At 41.4% G+C, this 19,875-nt stretch overlaps 1 protein-coding gene across 13 annotated transcripts in view; it reads right to left on the reverse strand.

Annotated features, from left to right (window-relative positions):
- The window catches only part of IQSEC1 (IQ motif and Sec7 domain ArfGEF 1), a 318,376-nt gene that overhangs the window by 115,996 nt on the left and 182,505 nt on the right, over positions 1 to 19,875 (reverse strand). Inside the window, exon 1 of one of the 13 annotated variants that reach the window (XM_052678517.1) lies at positions 12,254 to 12,445. The exons of the other annotated variants lie outside the window; for them this stretch is intronic. Coding sequence (XP_052534477.1) covers positions 12,254 to 12,321 — 68 coding nt within the window. The 5' untranslated portion in view covers positions 12,322 to 12,445. Of the gene's footprint in view, positions 1 to 12,253; positions 12,446 to 19,875 lie in introns of those variants that run through there. 13 annotated transcript variants of the gene reach the window in all.

Genomic DNA, 19,875 nt, shown 5'->3' on the forward strand with positions numbered 1-19,875 from the left:
CATTTTCATGTGCCTTTTATTCCATCCCTTTTTTAGGGCACCTTCAGAAACTCCTTTGACATTAGAAATTGATGGGAAGGGAGTGTTGAACAAAATACCTCTCAAGCAATAGAGCATATCCTCTGGGGAATCTTTTCCTCCTACCTTGGTAATTCTTAGCAAAAGTCAACATAGAGTGGTATAAATATTTGATAGTAGTACAACAAATTGCCTTAATATTGGCAGCGTGAGAGAAGACGAATAAAAAAAATCCAGTGGAACCCATCTGGTAGCTAAGATGCACATAGATATTGACCATCTGGGATTTGAACTGTATACTTGACCCTCAGCTGGACAGCGTTTGTTGCCATAGTTGTTTAATTAGAAGGCTCCCTAGCATGGAGAAGAGGAAACACTTGGAAAATATTTGTAAAAAATCAATATGCCTCAGTCTGGGGTTTTTCCAGTGCCTTCCTTCCATTCAGGAACTAAATGTAGTTATAATTATTTGCATGCTGATTCATTATATTAGGCCTTCTTCAGCTTTTGTTAGGAATTAACTTGTGACATGTAGGTTGAAAAAAACCTCTTAATCACCAGCAAATTCCCAAGACATGCTACTGATTCATTCAACAGAAGTAATTACTTTAGCAAATGTTTGAGTATTTTAACACCAAGGGGAAGATTTCAGGTATTTCTAAGTTTTTTAAAGTTAGCCTGTCTGGTTGATATCCAGAAACTTCTAGCCACTGCGATGCCAAAAAATGGACACATCACTTCATCAGAAAAATGTGATGTTTCTCTGATAAAAAGATTTAAATGTTACTTTTTGTTTCTATTAATATATTCAGACCTGACATCACATGGTCCCTGGGTTTCCCCTGGGGGCATAGATTTTAAAAATCCAGTGGGAACTGATACTTCCATGCACTGATTTGCTGACATATGAGCTCTGAAATTACCATAGGAAAGAATTCTGATGTCTGCAAAGATTATTTCATGATCTCAAGCGCATCCTAGCCCTCGGCTTAGGAGCTTTTTGAAGGGAAAGTGATGAAGTACGAGCACAGACCGGGGACAGTAATTTTTTAAAGCATTGTTGCAAAGTCATCTCCCTTTTAATGAGCAGTAACTATTTGTACAAAACATTTCCTTTCTTTCTCTCAATAGATTCAGACGCAGTGAAATCCATCTTTCGCGCTTTGCTCGATGTGAAAAATTAGAGGCACATACAGAAAAGGCTGAGTCTACCATCACAAGTGTTGTTTTCTTAGTACTGCCCCATCTGTTTGAGACATATATACCCTTGGGGCTTCGAATTATATATTTGTTTCTGTTTATCTGATGAAGAGTAAGGTAAATAGCTCCTCTTATTAACAGCACCACTAGCCACTGGGATGGAGGAGGCAAGGACCATGCATCTGACCTCACCACTTAGAAAATGAAAGACAGAATAGCCCCAATGAGCTTAATGGTTCTGAGCAGGCACTGATAGATAGCAGGTCATCACCTCACAGCCTATTGAAGGTTGGACACGTGTGCATGTGAGGCAAGGAGTGATAATGGTCCTTTTTTATTCTTTGAAAGTGTAAGAAAGCTATGCAAGGATTTCTTCTCCACTCCTGAACTTGCATTTTTCAAGAAGCGTATGATTTTCTTTTTAGATATCTTTATACAAACAGATCTTTCCATTTTTTGCTTTGAAATGACACATATGGCACATGCACTTTAAGGGAGCCAACTCTCATATTCTTTAAAAATGTCATTTTTTCACTATACTGGAGGAAATGGGGCTGCTAGTGTGGTTATGCTTTTGTTTGCAGAACATTTCTTCCAGAAACTGCAATCACAGAACCACAGAATTGTAGGGGTTGGAAGGGACCTCCAGAGATCATCGAGTCCAACCCCCTGCCAAAGCAGGTTCCCTACAGCAGGTCGCACAGGTCGGCATCCAGGCAGGTCTGGAACATCTCCAGAGAAGGAGACTCCACCACCTCCCTGGGCAGCCTGTTCCAGTGCTCCGTCACCTCACTGTACAGAAGTTCTTGCGCACATTTGTGCAGAACTTCCTATGCTGCAGTTTCCAGCCGTTTCCCCTTGTCCTGTCTCCACTCACCACTGAAAACAGTCTGGCCTCGCCACTCTGCCCCCCACATCTCAGATATTTATAGACCTGGATCAGGTCCCCCCTCAGTCTTCTTTTCTCAAGGCTGAACAGACCCAGTTCACTCAGCCTTTCTTCATAGGAGAGATGCTCCAGGTCCTTCACCATCTTCGTGGCCCTCCGCTGGACTCTTTCCAAGAGATCCTTGTCTTTTTTGTACCACGGAGCCCAGAACTGGCCCAGAACAATGGCATAAGAAGCACTGATCACACTAACCTGTTAGCCCTGACCTGTTTTTGCTGCCTATTTTTGTCAGGGATTCTTTTCCTTGTATATCACCATGCAGCAGTACCCCCAAACCCAACGTGTCAGAACAACTGGATGAGATGAAGCAGACAAGAACAGCACTGGCACAAGAAGTACATGCAAACTATTATTTATACCCTTTCCAACATAATTTCTCACTATTCATTCCCATTTAAGAAACTCCAAGGCTATGCCTGCCCTTGCAACATCAACATTAAACGGAACAGTCTTACAAGATGCAAATATGAACAGTTGTAGAAGCCTCTATAACCCAAATAACAAACCTGCTCAAGTACTTAGAATAAGCAGGTAGAATAACCAGTAAAATGGCATGGGTTCAGAACCTGAAAGAAGACAAATGACTTGGGACAAAGCTTTCAAGAGATTGACTTTAAAGCACGGGTTCCTTTCCATATGTTTATTTTCAAAGAATTAATACTACTCACTTGGAAGGAATTCAGGTATTTATCTCAGTCTTACTGGCCTGATTCCTACACAAGTGTTTGTTAAATTAACTTGAAAATATACAGCTGAAGTGAAATTCTATCATTGGTTCTTTGAATACATGTCCAGAAAAATCACAGTAGAGTAAGAACCCTGCAGGATAGGGAAATCTCAAGTATTCCTATCCATGTTAAATTGCTTATGTTCAGAACTATACGCCTATCTATAAAATTTGAACTAAGCTCTCCCAAACAGGCTAAAAAGTATAGTTTTCACAATCACAACATCACAGGGGTTGGATGAACCTCTGCAGATCCCCGAAATCCAAGCTCTGTACTAAAGCAGGTTCTCTGAAATAAGTGACATAGGAAAGTGCTCAGGCAGGTTTTGAACTCACCAGGCCAGAGTGAGGGGCAAGATCACCTCCCTCAGTTTGCTGGCCAAGCTCTTTTTCATGCACCAAAGATACCATTGGTCTTCTTGGCCACAGGGGCACACTGTTGGCTCACAGTGAATCTGTTTGTCCACCAGGGCACCCAGGTTCTTTTCTGAAGAGCTCCTCTCCAGCAGATCAGCCCCCAGTCTGTACTGACACACATGGTTATTCCTCCCCAGGTGCAGGACCCTGCACTTGCTGAACCTCATTAGGTTCTGCCTTACCCAGCTCTCCAGCCTGTCCAGATCTCACTGAAAGGCAGCACAGCCTTCTGCTGTGTCAGCAACTCCTCCCAGCTTCATATCATCAGCAAACTTGCTGAGGGTGCATTCTATCCATTCATCCAGGTCATTAACAGATATTGAACAAGACCGGATCCAGTACCAACCCCTTGGGAGCACCACCAGTGCCTAGTTCACTCTCACTTTCAAGTATCAGAAGATAATTTCAGATGGATAATAAGCTATTCAAAAGACCAATCTGTCCCTATTTCACTGATGTAGTTAATTCTTACTGATTTGAGCATGGAAGGGAATTAGACCATACAAATATCTGCTAATACAAATGCATCTGCCTATACAGTATTTAAAGCTAGTATACATGTCTGCAGGCATTTTGTGGACATCCCGTAACTCTAACTAAATTGCAAATAGGCTTTGAATTTAAGCAGAATGACTACAAATAGAAATATGTATTTTAACTCACAGTTATTGCTGATTTGGTTCTCCAACCTTTGTTATATCAACTTCAATTTCCTTAAGACATTTAAAAAAAAAAAAAAAGGAATAACATCATTGAATATGCTTTTCTGACTGTTAGGGATTATTTTTTTTTTATATAATTGTATTTGTCAATAATAGCTATTATTTCTATTTAGTTGTTCTAAAGAAAACAAGACTCATTTCTGAATGAAAGAATCTAAGGCAAAAGTAGAAGCTTGCCTTTTATGTTCCAGGAGGCATCAGAAGCTCAGCATCACCTTCCCCAGCTTTCTCCAAGGCTGCTCAGCTGCTCTCACCCAGTAGCCACAGCTTCAGGACTCCAGCAGCTGAGGTCTGGGTGCACTTCCCAGCTGGGCTACCAAGAAGTGGTCAATAAACATCTTTTTGATGAGGAAGGACTGATCACAGTCACGCATTTTCCCTGCCAGCTACTAAGAGAGGAGAAGTAGCCAAAGAATCATTGAAAAGTCAAGAGGTGGAAAAAACCTTTGGAAAATATGAGCCAAAGATCCTATGAGCCTTATGATCCTCCAAAGCCTGAGAGTAACAGTTTGCAGTGTGCCAAAGGGCTGAGATTTGGGGCTGAGGTTGCAACCCAACTGTCATTTTAGAAAAACGTGTTATCCGTATGTATATATATTCTGAAGGCTCCTAAGCATCAAAAAGGTCAGATTTCCCTTTGCATCAGCCTGTGCTGGGCTTTGCCATCTGCCTTTTTGACAGAGCTATTTATAATGTGCTCAGATTTTTGGAAATATCTGTTGTTCCAATCCAAAACATGTGCAGGCTGCAGGTGATTTTGTACCACCAGACTCCTGTTAAAGGTCACAGTGAAATACTTACCTAGGAAGTGACAGCGTACGTAGCTAATGCTAAATACACAGCAGAGCCCCGACAGAGGTGCAGCTTCTTAACTAGGTTAAGCTGCCATGCTACCTTTGCTTTAAGTACAATGCTGCACCAACCGACAGATGACACAGAGCAGCTATCACAGGTATTCCATCTCCACAGAAGTTCACTCCACAGTAATTCAGCAGCGTGAAGTGTTCAGATGCTTTGATCAAGCATCTCTTCTGAAAAATCTCCTTTCTTGCTACCTGAATAATGCCAAGTTATTTTCAGGAAAGCAAGTGGTGACCAAACCATCTGTGAACACAGCCTACTCCATGGGATTATATGGTAAAAAGATGCTATCCAACATTAGAAAAACATATTAGAAAAACAACTTATGTGAAAATAGATAACTTTCAGCACTGCTGAACCAGAATGCTTCCCATCAGGGTGACAACTTCTGCTGTGCAACCTACAGTTGTGGTGTAGGGTAGGTGTTGGGCCTTGCACAAATCAGGCCCTGCTAGACCTTGAAAGCGCCCCCCTGATGGTTAGAGAGATTATTCCTCTCTCTTTGTTACCACAAATGAGAATTCATGAAACATAAAATGCTTTGCATGCTGCTGAGAGTTTTCCAGAATCAGCGCAGATGACCAACTCAAGAATATAATTTTTAATCCATCACCTTGCAGCATGCAGGCTGCTCTCATCACAGAAATGCTCTAGGAGCGAAGCCGCTCAGGCAGCCATGCCTTGCCTACCTCAAATTTTGCTTAAGTTTCATTATCTCCCTATTTCAGAAGACCAGATCTGAGTAGCTAATCAGCTTTGATTTTCTTGCATTTGTCAGCAACTGCAGCTGACAAGAGACCCTCCTAACAAAACAATGCTGCCATATCCCCAACCAGCCGTGGGTGCAGGGAAAACCAAAAACCGATCTGTTAACACCTGAAATACTTCAGTCACTCACTACCCATCAGACAGCTAATTAGACGAATGAACTGTCTCCTGCTAAGAGATGACTGAATGTGGGACACTGCTCACTGCATAAATTCATGCTGTTTTTATAATTATTGTCAAAGAAAATGATTAATAAGCAGATACTGCACGGAAACAGAAAAGAGATGTTCAAAACCCCTATCACAAATGAGAAATTGCAAATGGATATTAAAATAAATTTCTATTTAAAAAGGAATAAAAATTGTACAGAACAGAATTTTTTTATAAACAGAATTTTTTTCCCATTAAAACCCCTTTTCTTCATTAATTTCACTTTAAGTTCACAATCAATTTTTAGTCCCCACAGATGTTACTCACATGATTCTTAAGCACTACATATTGCTGCACTCACCAATTACTAACAAGTCATCTGACTCATTCTGGAAAACACAAAATCTCGTTAGCACCAGATTAGCTCTGAGCTTCATTTTTCTCCCTACCTAATTTGTTTTACTATTCAGCAGAAAATGATCCTCTTCAAATGTAAGAGTGGATAATGCTTCCATGTGGTTTGTTTCCTTCTTTTCCATGATCAGGGCAAAAAGAAACAAACTGAAAGGCTGCTTCAGAAGTTCTGCAATTATGATTAAAAAAAACCAATCTACACATCAAACAATTGGGTGATCTGTAACCAGGACCAAGAGCAGTACTCTTTCAAAACAAATCCTAAAAGACAATTTCTAGATGTGTCTGAGAAGACAACACTTGCAGTGGAAGCGTTATCAGCATCAAGCAGAAATCCTACTCTAAAAGTTTCCATGTACGTTTTTACAATGTGCATCACCTACTACAAGCATTAAAACGCAAAAAATTACCTTGAGTATGGCTGAACACCTCATGTCTAGAGGAGAGATGTTACCAGTTCAGTAACCATGGTTCTGCATCAACAAGCTCCTCTCAGAGCTCCATGTAACTAAATAATAAAACAGTCTGATAACTTCTCTGTAGACCGCCTTGGATTAAGTTTCTGACTTCTGGGGTTTCAGTGCTTATCATTATTCCGTGTCACAAAAAGAGCTTCAGCAGAGTTTCAGCCTGGGCCAGCCCTCAGATCTCACACTGTCCATCACCCACTATTGGCAATTACTTGACCCTTTTTTCCAAAGCCATAACACACTTTTCAAGTTGTTAAGAACCTTAACTCTTTGTAGAAGAAAGCACGCAAGCAGCGCTGGTGCAAGACTGACAGATTCGATATACTTCCATGTACTTACACACCCTAACCCGTAATTTTTTTTATTTTTTATTTTTTAATGTGAAAGTGGGCTTAATTATGCATAAATAACACAGCTTCTGTGGTAGTTCTGTAACACTGAAAGTCCACCAGGGATTACCTGGAAGTCATCTACTAACAGCCCCTGCTTATATGTTTTCAGCTTTTAGCCATAGCACTGCAGGTGGTGCACACAGAAACACTAAGCACGGGATTTTAATAAGAGCTCACAGCAAAAAGCAAATGGAACTGAAGAGAACCCGGTCCTGCTCCAACAGGTCTGGGATCTGTAATGCTCACTGTGCCCTTCCTGAACTCATCACAGCCACAGATTTGTACTAACGCTCAGGTTGAAAGAACCTAGCTGTGTAAACAGACACATCCTGGTTGAAAAGAAGCAACATTTAAATAGAATTTAAAATTTTCAATCCAAACAAAACTAAAACTATATGTAGTTCAGCCCCCGAAACAAGTCTGCTTTAGGCAGAGCAACTGGGCTTAGGTGTATTAACACCACAGTCATTTCCTCTCCAGATTACTATGCACAGACCAGAGCCAATAGGAAATGTATGGTATACTTAACCAAATAATATATTTTATTATGCCAAATGCACAGGACACATTGACACATTGCTAACACTGGATTCTAAAGATACCAACTCCATCCCAACTTGGCAATGATTTGTTATACTGGCATCAAGAGCTTATTACAAATTCATTAAGTGCAGTTGACACTGTCATTCTGAAGAGATCTTTTAACCCAAAGAAAGGTTTGAAGGTTTGCACTTGGATAATTTCAGTTTTACTGTATTAAAATAGAAAACTAATGGCTATGAGAGACACACACTATGTGAAGATTAAAGCATCCAGACTGCTAATGATGATAAGCATTCAGTTTTGTCTCAGAGCTTGTCAAATGCAGTATTTTGCAGATTTCAAGACAACAAAAAAACTACACAGCACTGTATATAAAAATCAATACATCCTGAAGATACATGAGTCAACGTGGAAGGCTTCAGAATTTGTTTTATCCCTTTTTAGTCATACAAACGAATATCTGTATTAGTAATTCTTGTCAGTGCTTAAAGCCATATAACTAGAGGGAAATCGCTTTGTTCATGTCTGACCTCTACAAAAGATGCCAACACTATTGCTTACTGTTATAATAAAACAACACATCCTCTTTCTCTGAGAAGTTTTACAGATATTAACCCTGTAGCTGCTAGGAGGAACATCTGAGGTGGCTACTCCCATTTCCATTTCAGAAAGAAAACAAAATGCGTAAGTGAAAGATCTGGTTATATACCCCATAACAATGGTTACACAAGACCATAACAAGAGGAAGGTGCCTTCCATGGATATTTGCCAAAGAACTTCAGAACGGACCATCCCCAGCCTTGTCTCTTAGCTCTGCCCTTACCCAGCCCATCTCCCATGCAGGGGGTGGCTGTGCTGAGGCTGTGAGCACTGTGTCCCCTGGCTCTCCTACCACAGCTCTTGCCCAATGCCAGCACAAACTGCTGTGCGCCCTGCTGCTGAACCCGACCTCTGCTTGGTAGGAAACAAAACCTTTCTTGCTAGCTGACTTTCCTGCACAGCTGTTCAATGCTGGTGCCAGAGCCATGTGTGGACATGGTGGAGGCAGGAGCAAGGAGCTGTGATGCACAGGCAATACCATCACACTGAACCTGAGCTTTGCAATAACATTCTTTATGTTGTTCCTTTACATTGAGCTCTGTTTAATGTATTATTGTGTAGAGCAGCTTAAGCTGTAGATACTCAGAAATGTTATGAATAAACCCCCACTATGAGACGCACCCAACTGCCTTTATACACTCACACTTCCCAGTCACAGTTGATCATGAGGCTCAAAATGCGATTAAAGCTCGAGCGAGACCCTTTCACTTGTCACAGTGCTGTTCTTTCTTGGTGAAAAAGCTGCACTGTTCTGTCAGTCTTCAGAAAAAACAAAGCAGATGACTAAAAATAAAGCGTGACTGAACTAAGATGGAAAATGTTTGTAGCAGAAGGAAAATAAGTGAAGAAACTCCATGACAACTCTTACTGAAGCCTAATTCTTACTTTTTTCCAGATGTGTAGAGCACTAAGAAGTAACTATTGACTATTTTCCTCCGTTACTTGCAAATGGAACTTCAAGATGCAAGCTGAAAACTATGCATTACATTATTCTAAACCCTTTAATTTATTCTCTGCGGGCTGTGGATCTGCTGATTCAGATGGCTCCAGTCTGCTCTGCTAACCACTAACCCATCCTGAGGGCTGACTGGCATGTGGCACAGTACTGAGAGCACGGGGAACATGCAGCTGATCTGCTCCCCTGCTTTGTGTGATGTGTTCCTCTGTTTTCAGACTGACACGACCCTATAAAAACAAAAGCTAATACGAATTTGCTGACAGACAATTTTACAGCTAAGTATTTGCCTATCCCCCATCTATGATATATTAGTAAAATGCAATGTTACAAGAAGTAACTCCCTACTGATTCTTTAAGCCCAGCGCTGCTTTCGTGCTCTGCCAACTTTGACTTCGGAGAGTCTTCCACCTGCAAATATCCTAACAAGCAGACATTTGCCAAAAGAACAAAGTGCTGTTTTTCAGGGCAATATGGCCTCAAAATGACATTCAGCACCTGAAAGGGCACTGTCTGCCCTTTGTGCACTAGGACGGGAAAGGGCCCAGTACGAAGAGAAAGTAACAGGGCAGAGGCTGCAGTGACAGCACAGCTGGCAGTACTGCTCAGGCCTCACTCAGCAAAGTGTCTGTGACACACACCACTGCTCCCTTCATCAGAGATAGCAGTGACAATTTACAGCACTTCTGGGCAGGAGAATGCTGCAGCCAAGGAGAGTCACAAACATCACGGTGTGCCACTAGTCCCTGCAGAAGGACAGAGACTGAGCACCAGAGACCAAGCACTGTAACAGGACAGAAGTTCCCTGGTACGTGGCACAAGATCAGCTCTGTTATGTTGATGAAGAAATCCCTTCATCTTTACTATTTTTCTAGTTCTGCTGTAGGAGCAGGCAAACACTGCATGCAAATAGACAAACAAAAGTCATGGCAAACTTAAGCATGCATACACGGATTTGGATCATCTCTCTCCCCGAGGCTCACAGTCTAATTAGGACAGACAACAAAGACTCAGTCAATTTTGTAAGTTGGATTCCAATGAAAATAAAGACCAACCCTGAAACCGAGCAATAATAATTTTCTTTTTGGAGTGGGACTGTTCTCTTGAGGCACAAACCCCTCATTCAGGCTCTGTGTGTTCGTTAGGAGCTGCAGCACAACCAGCCCAGTGTAGTCTGGGCCACGCAGGGCTGTGTGCTGCGGTGGCACGGTGGGTGTGCAGCAATGCCTTTGGCAGGGAGGCTCACACTGAGGAAACAAACATGCTCACTGACTATTTAAGACACATTTAAACTGACAAATCTCCAGCAGTGACTGCGTGGGTTGCGCAGTTTTCCAGAAATGGGAGGAGGCAGGAGGAAGACTGGTATAGCCTCATACTTGGTGGATAGAGACATGAGCCAGAAGAGTTGGTGACAACTCCTAGAATGTAGGGAGAGGTTCAGGATTCCTGAAGGACAATTGAAAAGCACATTTAAGGTGGTAGAGAACTTTTTCCACAAAGTAAACATTTTCTTTATGCTCTCAAGCTCACTGATTTGCTTACAATGAAATTATCACGCATTAGAACAGCCCAAAACTAATTGAAAATACTCACTGCACAACAGCAAAGAGGAACTTCATTTTGCATTATGCTAGCTGTGGGAGCCAGCAAGAAAAATAAGCCAGATCTAGAAATAAGCAACTGCAGTGAGCAATTAAGCTAATGTTGAACCTATGTGCTCTGAACAGTGGTAAGTTTACTGATAAAAGATGTGTCTCTTTACAGCTGAGCACAGCTTGCATGTTAAACATTAGAAAAATAGCCACACCCAAATGGCTATAGGAACCTTCAAAGCTCACTCTTACTAGGAACGTGCACTTTGATCACTTGCATTTTGCACTGGACTTTTCTCTGAGGTCTCCAGCAGCACCAAAGTCAGGATGATATCTGTGCTCTAAAGATGGTTCCACTGTACTTAAGCACCGGTTCAGTTTGTTTCAGGCTTACCCTCTATCTCTGGTTCTAAACCCAGATCATAAATGACTTTTATGTTAACTGAATCCTCTCTCAGGGATTATTTCCTGTTTCTGTTGTATTGATTCACTCTCTGACAACGAGGAGACATTTTAGTGTTATTTCAGCATCCTGATGATAAAGGCTCTCCACAGTCTCATTCTGGCTGTCACGAACATCCAAGCAGGAATTCAGGCTCACTACACTCTTTCCTCGGCACAAAATAATTATGCACTGTGAAAAGCAGTAATTATTTGCGTGACGTGATTTCTCAAGGGAAGCTCGCGTGACAAAATCTCATTATGGGGTTATATGGTTTGAATGGTACAAAACTATAGCATGCTATTTTTAAATATATCCAATTGCTGTGAGAACACACGATCACCAAGCGTCTCACTTAATAGCTCCATTCCTGGAATCAACTCTGCTGCAATCTACAGCAACTGCGCTTGGCAGGGAGCACGCAGCTTGTCAAACACCAGCGCTCCAGGAATGTGCCCGGTGATGCACGGCAGCCCCAGCCTGTCATCTCGTCCGTGTCGGCTGTGCTTTCACACGAGGCATGCAGGTAGGCTTCTAGCACCACGCTAGCTTAGAGACATTTGAAACTTGAGAGACTTTTCTGCCATAAAAGCCGCCGCCTTTTCTCCCCGCTTCTCATCCGCCTGAAGCAAACGACGCTCACGGGGTGCTAAACACACACCCTGCATCTCCACATTTGGGAGATACAACGAATTAAAGATAACAACGGGCAAATATTCATGAAAGTAAGGTGTCGGTGCTTTTCTTTTTTTATATCCCAGATTTTGTCTGCATGCAAATGAGATAGAAGTATTTCCAAAACTGAAACCATGAGAACTCCACTTTCCTTGAAGATTACTTTCAATAACCCTGCTTTTTTCCTTTCAGAACTTTACTATAAGGACAAACCAAAGCCACCTTAGCAATCATCTCAGACTATGCAGAGTTAACTGCACAGGGAAAATAATACAAACAGGGGAGAGACCATCATTAATGCATGCAGCTCTCAGAAACTTACCACAAAGTAAAGTTTTAAATATTCCTACTGTACCTGATTGTCCTGACAGAAATGCAGTATTTCCACATCAGATTCCACATTGCACTGCCATCTCCCTTCATGACCTTCTCTGAAGTGTTTGCAAATTTAAAAGGATTCCAAGTAATGTAAGAAAGAAGTTTAGCAGCACACGACAAAGTTAAGTCCAAGGTTCACACAGCAGCCAAGCTCTGATTCACGATTTCCAAGTGATTCCTCTGACTTCCACTCAGATGAACTCAGAGAGAAGCCAGCTCTCCTCATCTGAAGTCTCGAATTACTCCTTTCTTCATGATTTACGAGACTCCTTGTTTACATTATTCGAAAGCCAGAGACGATTATTAGAAGCTGTTCAGAAAGCTACATATAATATTGCTCCAAGTTGTCAAGAAAGCAAAATCTACCTATGAAGCATCTACACAAAGTTATTATAAATTACTCCACTTGAAAAAAGAAAAAACAAAAATGAAACCAGTCCGGCACCAGGGCCTTAGCAAACCATTTACTGGAGCTGTAAGACACACCAAACACACACTACATCATATCGCTGAGGCTGAATAAATTCCCAACTGTTTGCAAAATTTCTTGTGTACTGTAATAAACTTTGGAGTGCCAAAAGAAGTAATGAGTCATTTTCCAAAGATGTGTTTGAACTGCTATGATTTTCAGTGGTGAATGTCAGCTGTGACATTCATGATCCAGCCTAGAAATCACATCAAAAATAAAATGACAAAACCTGATTTAAAAATCCCAAACTTATTCACCATGTACGTAGCATTGTCTTACTGCATTGAAACCTCATAGATAGGTATATGGCAATTGGATTTTGTCTTTGTGTCAACATATAGTATAGTCTTCAGAAAGATCCCAAATCCCATACTTGACACTGCACAATTTCTCAGTGATGATAGGCATTTATGAGCAATATTAAACATCCAGCTTAAATAAAAAGTACCAGCGCGAATAATTTTGCCCTTGGTTTTGGCGGATTAAGTTGAAGTGCACTTCATTTATCACCAACACTTTCAACTGAATTTAAGCCTCAACAGACACATCTGGAATCACCCTGATAGAATTATTATTTTTGTTATTAGCATTGCTATCTTTTATTCACTGAAGGATGAGTCCTTGAAATTCTGCCCCAGTTCTTCAAGACCACCCAGTCAGTCAGTGTTGTTGCTATGACATGACAACTTCCTGAGCTCAGCCCACCAGACCGCATTTGTCTCAGAGGTCAATAGCACAGTTTTCAGGGCTTCTTCTGGATCAAAGAAATCAAATGTGTGTTTATATTATAAAACTTAATTAGGCAAGAAACTAAGTTCATGCTACTTCTTGATAGAGCCGGACGCTTTTGTAATTAAATGCCTGTTTTCTGTTGCATAACTTCATTCTGTACAAAAACATTTTATCTAGGATCTCATGGCCAGTACCACTAGGCTGAAATAGGCTCTGTTTCAGTGATTTTCTGACAACAATTCCAGGAATAAGTTACTGACAGCTCGTAAAAAAGTTAGAAAAAGTGGCACAGCATATTGCACATTTTACATCAGTAGACTTAATAGAGAAAAAATCACATCAAAAAACTTAGAGATCTGTTCTTGACATAATCAGTGAGATAGACTTAAATGATGGAGAAAAGTCACACAAGTTCTGCAGACCAGCTGAATCCAATCACTAACTTGCAAATATGAGAGAAGAAGTGCAAGAAAAGTACTTCTTACTCTTGATGCACTCTTGGAGTAATGAATTTAGCATAAACAAGCCCATTATGTCTTTAGTATTAAACTAACAGAAGTTATTTTCAGAGTAGCATAAAAGTATCACACATGCTAGTAGTGTCAACTATACCTGCTTAAGCATTTATTTCACGCATCAGAGTAATTGCTGTGCTTGTACTATGCATACATTGATTCATACTGAAACATTTTGACATTACCAGCATCCACAGAAATATGATTTTATCTGTTTCTAAGAAATAAATAAAGGCAAATATCATACTCAGATCTACAAGAGCTTTTTAAATACAAGAGTATTAACTACCTGCTTCATTCAAGTTTCTAGAATTTTTATGTATGTCCAGTGACCAAATGAATTAAAGTGACATGACAGTATCATCAGACAAAGCTGAGATGCAGCTGATTTTTTGCTTTTTTTGTTCTTTTAAATGATTGCTGCAGCTTGATCACATGGATAGTTCTATGAGACAGCAGTGTTTCAGCTGGGTTTGTTCACTAATTCCCAATGCGACCTAGGCAAATCAAGCTAGTCCTCCTCCAAGCAAGCATTTACTCTGCAGGGAATAGGAAGCTCAAATTTGGAATTATTTAGAACGGATAGGCAACCCGCAAAGACAAAATAATATACATCCAAAAAACGCTGAGCACTGTGCAAACCATGAAACAAGCTGACAAATCTAGTGTTTTGGTTCTACAATTAATTCTTGGTTGCAGATAATTGCTGTTTATCCTGGTGTAAACATGAGGAAAAGATTGCTGTGAAATGCTGCTGGAAATGATATTGGAGAGGCATGCTGTAAGGCATCACGAGAGCAAGGAGAGCAGCGCTAGATTTGACCAACGGCAGGTGTAATGTTATCAGCCATAGCAGATGATTTCTGTATGTACACAGATGTGGAGAATGGTGATTAGCTAAAGCCTATGGCTCATTCTGTGTCTCTGATGGGCTGCCTTTTCAGAAAACATCACCTTCATAGTACGATTAGCACAGAGGGAACAGAGCAGATATTAAAGAAGAAATTGACTAATAACTACTTCTTACTATTAAGGAAAGTCTTATTTGGGAATGGAAGAACTTTTCTAGCGGCAGTAAGACAGACAGTACATCCCTTTCATCTGAGCTGTTCTTTTCCTTTGTTCACAGGGACATTACCATGCCTGAAACAAGACGTAGATTAGCATATCAAATGAATTCACTTCTTTGAAGCCTTGTTTGCTTTTACTGTAGGACAAGTCAAGATGAGCCCCAGCACCGCAGGGGCGTTTTGGCATCATGTCTGCTTTTGACACGGATTTTCCATTTTGTACAACAATCACAATCTATTGTAATGATTCCAGCGACAATTTTCTTCTACACTCACACATTTGGCCAAGCAATCGCAGCCAACGCAGACTGTGGGCTGGTAACAAGGGCTATTTGGAGACAGATGCTGCCTGGCTGGTTTATTATTCCTCTTTGGGTGTGGTAATAAAAACTTCAGTTATCTCTTCCCCTTGAAATGAAACAACAGATTCCATTCATAGGACATCACTGCATCCACCCAGTCGCACTGTGCATGGAACCATGCGTAGTACGAAGCAGAACTCCCCAAACAGATATTCTTAATTTGATTTATTTTTCCCTTCCCATGATACTCCCTGGAAATCTTTACTGAATTAGTCTTGCTTGCAATCATCTACAGCAAAACCCTCACCCATAGCAATGTCCTGCTATCAGTGTCTCCTCTCAGCTGTCTCCAAATGACTAAGTTGCAACAGGAAGCTGAAAAGAGTGGCTCTGCTGCATTCCCACTTTCCCACTTTCCAAGGCCACTCATCACTTTAAATGTTTTATTTTCAGTGGATTAATGAAGTGCTTTCCCCTGCATCAGATGGCTGTGTTGTGCCTTGGTTTTCCCACAAGCTTACTTCCATATTTATGCACCGAGTGGGCATACCAACCCTCTTGGAATTGCTTTTCACCGTAACAGGTAAAACAGGTAAAATAATTCCAAGCTTCATAAAATACACACATCTTTTAAGGAAGAAACCTGTAATTTTGACAATTGGTAATTCGGACAAAGATAGTGCTGTGATACCAGCTTTCCCAGGTGGCTTGCAAGAGCTCACCCAACAGCTGAGGCAGCCAAGATGCATCTGCACTGTGCTGTCCCTGCCCCTCCCACAGGCAGTGCTGTGTCTTGCAAAGCCAGCATGAAGGGCTGCCTACTTCTCCACTGCCCCAGCTGCTATTGAGCAGGACCTGAAACTGCAGATGCAGGTGAGCTTGCACCAAGACCACCTGAAAGAGCTGAGACAGACACACTGGCTTTGTTTTGCTGAGTGCCCACAGCTGGAGCAGGGAAATCAAAGCAATTGGAAGGACACCATCCCAAACCTACTGTAACTAAACTCACCAGAAGTTCTCACAGCTTGGCACTTTCAAGCACCTACCAAATGTTTTAGTAACAATACTATGGTACTTTCAATGGTTTTTATTACTGAAAACCCAGTCACTAATAGGTTTCAACAGGATAAAGCACAGTAGTTAAGGAAAAATGTTACTGGAGAAGGGTAGGGAAGCAATGGACAGAAATGAATAAGCATTGGAAGATTTTTATATATAAATATGTTTTTACACTTGAAAAAAAAGCTGCTGCAAGCAAAGATGTAACAAGGTACATGAAATGCTATTTGAAAATGCTAGAGCTAAGATTCCTTTAGAAGCTGTGTGTGGTGTATTAGAGTGATATTAATAGAAAGGCGATGCTTAATTTGGAGGCTCACATTCTGTTATTCTCCCTGTCTCCTCCGATTCATTCCTGCTTTGCACAGAAGTCTGCACAACAAGCAGTGCTCAAACAGGGGGGTGAGTTGAGTGAGCCAAGCCTCCATCACACAAGTCATGGGGAAGGGCTCAGAGAAACTGAGCAGATATGGTGTCCTGGGTGATCTGCTTCTGGATAAAGTCCCGTACGCCGGATGCATGCGTCACTTTCCACATGACATGTCTACAGCTAAGGTCATCTTACTGCCTTAACTGTATGAGGTTAATACAACATTCCAAAGAAGAGGGGAAAAAGCATATTGAAGTCTTCATGAGTGAAGAAGGCATTTGCTCATTTTCCTGAAGTTTCTACCAAGACAAAATGATCAGAAAACAGAATTTAACAGCATTTCTATTATTAAGTAGGTTATATTTATAGGGCATTTAACAAAAGGAAATGGTGAGTGCTGGAGTTAGCAACTGTTCCTGGTTGTCAGGAGAATTCCAGATTTATTTTTAACTTAGGTAGAGCTGCCTTTATACAACAGTTATTACCAATTAAGGAGTTAAAGGAGTCTCCATTTTATTTTATTTTGTAATAATAAAAAGCAGTCCGACTTCTTGGGCAACTCTGGATATCTTTAAACTCTTAATCTGTAACAAGGCAATGTTTTCCTTTAATAGGGGAAGGTGTTTAGATATAATACAATGACTACATTTCTTCCTTTGCCTTCACTGGATTTTCTTTCCTTGCATTTAAGCCTCCTTTCCAATTTCTCAGACGTTCCTAAGGGCATACAAAGCACCATGTTTTCTGGGAGTTCACAGCAGTGACAGACACGTACCAATCCTTCTGTGGAACAAAGTCAGCACGGTTTTGGCATTTTGCTAAAGGGCATCTCAGCCCAACAAGCTGGCAGGCCTGTGCTGCCCAAGAGCCCTCCAGCACCCTTCCAGCTGCAGCTATGAACAGATTCCTCGTGTGCCCAGGCCTCCACCACACTCCCAACACCCTTTTCTGTGACTTAATCTTGGAAGACTATCAAAGGAAGCTCAGAAAGCTTCCAATTCATGTAGGCTCATAGCCAAATGCACAATTAAAATGTGACAGCCCCAGGGTCTGCCCATCCATCAGATGCATTTAAACACAGTAGAGACCAGACACTGAAAGAGAAAAGCCTGGCACACAGCAGGCTCTCAAGGGGCACAGCTAAATGGCAGACATCGCCAACAGCACATCTGCAGGAGTCCCAGCACACCACACACCGAGGTTCTTCAAAGTCCTGACACAAATCTCGGATTGTGGAAGGTAGAAATCCACACAAATGTGAAGAATGCTGAACGTGATCACTCTGAGTTGGGTCCTGGCTGAAAAATGCTTTTGGAAAAGACCAATGCTCCACCACTTACTGCAGAGGCAGAGAAAAGGCACACATGCAAGGAGCCATCTTCATTCCACAGTGCACACTATCAGTTACAGCAGTGGTGACAGGAGACACACAGCCCTTTGTATTTGCACAGGATTTTTGGCAGTCAGCAGCAGCAAAGACCCACAGCAGACTTCAGTGAAGTCAGGGCATGGAAAGGTAAGGGATTCCAAAAGATGGCTGTCCACTGCACAGGAAAGAAGAGCATCCCAGAGAGCTAGGAAAAGCCAGGAGTTTGAATAGAAGGTACGTGGGCAAAGCAGTTTGAACACTTTCATGATCACTGTCAGACACGTGGTAGCATTAATTGCATTGAAATGAAGGGTACAACGACACTAAAAAGTATTTGGGGTGTTTTAATTTATTGGCTTGAAATCACTACTTCCTTGAGTGTAGACAAGGCATTTTCATATTTTATTTATTTACTCAATGGCTTTCTTTTCATCATTTTTATGCTGAATATGGGAATGCTGCAATCTGCGCCTTTTGCTGGCTGTGCTTCAGGAGGATGTTGGATTTGGGGGATAAAGAGGAGGAGAGAATTGTGTGCTCTCAGCTGCTCTGTGATTGCATAAACACTGCCAGCATCAGCCTCCTGGGAGAGCTGTGCTATAGGCACTATGACTCAGTCCTGCTCTGGATGAAGTCACTGTCAAGCAGAAGCAACTATTTGTTTCTAACAACATATATGGTGAACTCCAAATGCAAGTTCAAGACAACTTCAGTTACTTATCCCACAACTCTGCTATGACTTGGTTCAAGACAGATTGCAGAGGAGCTCATAGTTCAAATGAGAGCCAGAAGTAAAGCAAACCAGCTGACATTGCTGTCAGTGTGAACAAAAGAAATGCTTGTTCTCATGAACAAGAACACAAAGATTTATTTTTCTTGCTCGCTGTTGGTGAGATTTGTCACTACTGTACAGCTATTGTTTCCAGGGATGTAAGATCACAATAGGTAAATAACATATCAACAGCCTTTATCAAATCTTATTTCAAATAATGGATTTAAAAACAGCATTCTCTTTACCTAAGTAGTAGCACATGACCACTGAGACAGGTGTCTGTCGTTTATGCTGTGCTTTACTTAAAGGAGGCAGCTCTGCTCCTTGCGTCCCAGCAGCCGCATTGTCTGACACATTGAAGCCATCCCACATCATCTACAGGCAGAGTCCACGCTGTCAACACCAGAGGTGAGGAACAAAGACTATCAAAGCACTTTTTTAAAAATAATTCTTTTTGACAAAGTACCTAGAAGACAATCCTGACATAGATCACTTACAGCACATACGCCACCGTTGGAACTGCATCTAAATCAGGACTGGTAATTCATTTAATGGCTTCAAACACTACAAATTTGTCTTGGATAACAGAATAACAAAGAGGATGAGCCCGGAACTGCAGGAGCCCCGCAGAGCTTGATGCTTGATATTGGAGGGGCTTAAGCAGCTTCTGAGACTCAGTTACTTTGTGACATTCTGGTATAGCAGCAATAAGCTGCTCCTGCCACGGAAAAGTTATGAAAGTGTTTTCTCTTATAATCATCACTGAAACATCCTAGTGGGACTGAATCATGCACCAAAATATAGACCTGCTCTTGCCTGGAGATGGGCTTAAGCACATGATTCAGTCTATCCTGAATCACAATGCTGGCACTGCCTGCCCCAACTGGAGACATTCAGAAACAATTCCAGCTAATTCCTGCCTCAAACAACCTGCCATCCCT

The sequence above is a fragment of the Tympanuchus pallidicinctus genome, unplaced genomic scaffold, assembly GCF_026119805.1.
Source record: "Tympanuchus pallidicinctus isolate F22 unplaced genomic scaffold, pur_lepc_1.0 scaffold17, whole genome shotgun sequence".
In the NCBI taxonomy this organism is placed as follows: Eukaryota; Metazoa; Chordata; class Aves; order Galliformes; family Phasianidae; genus Tympanuchus; species Tympanuchus pallidicinctus.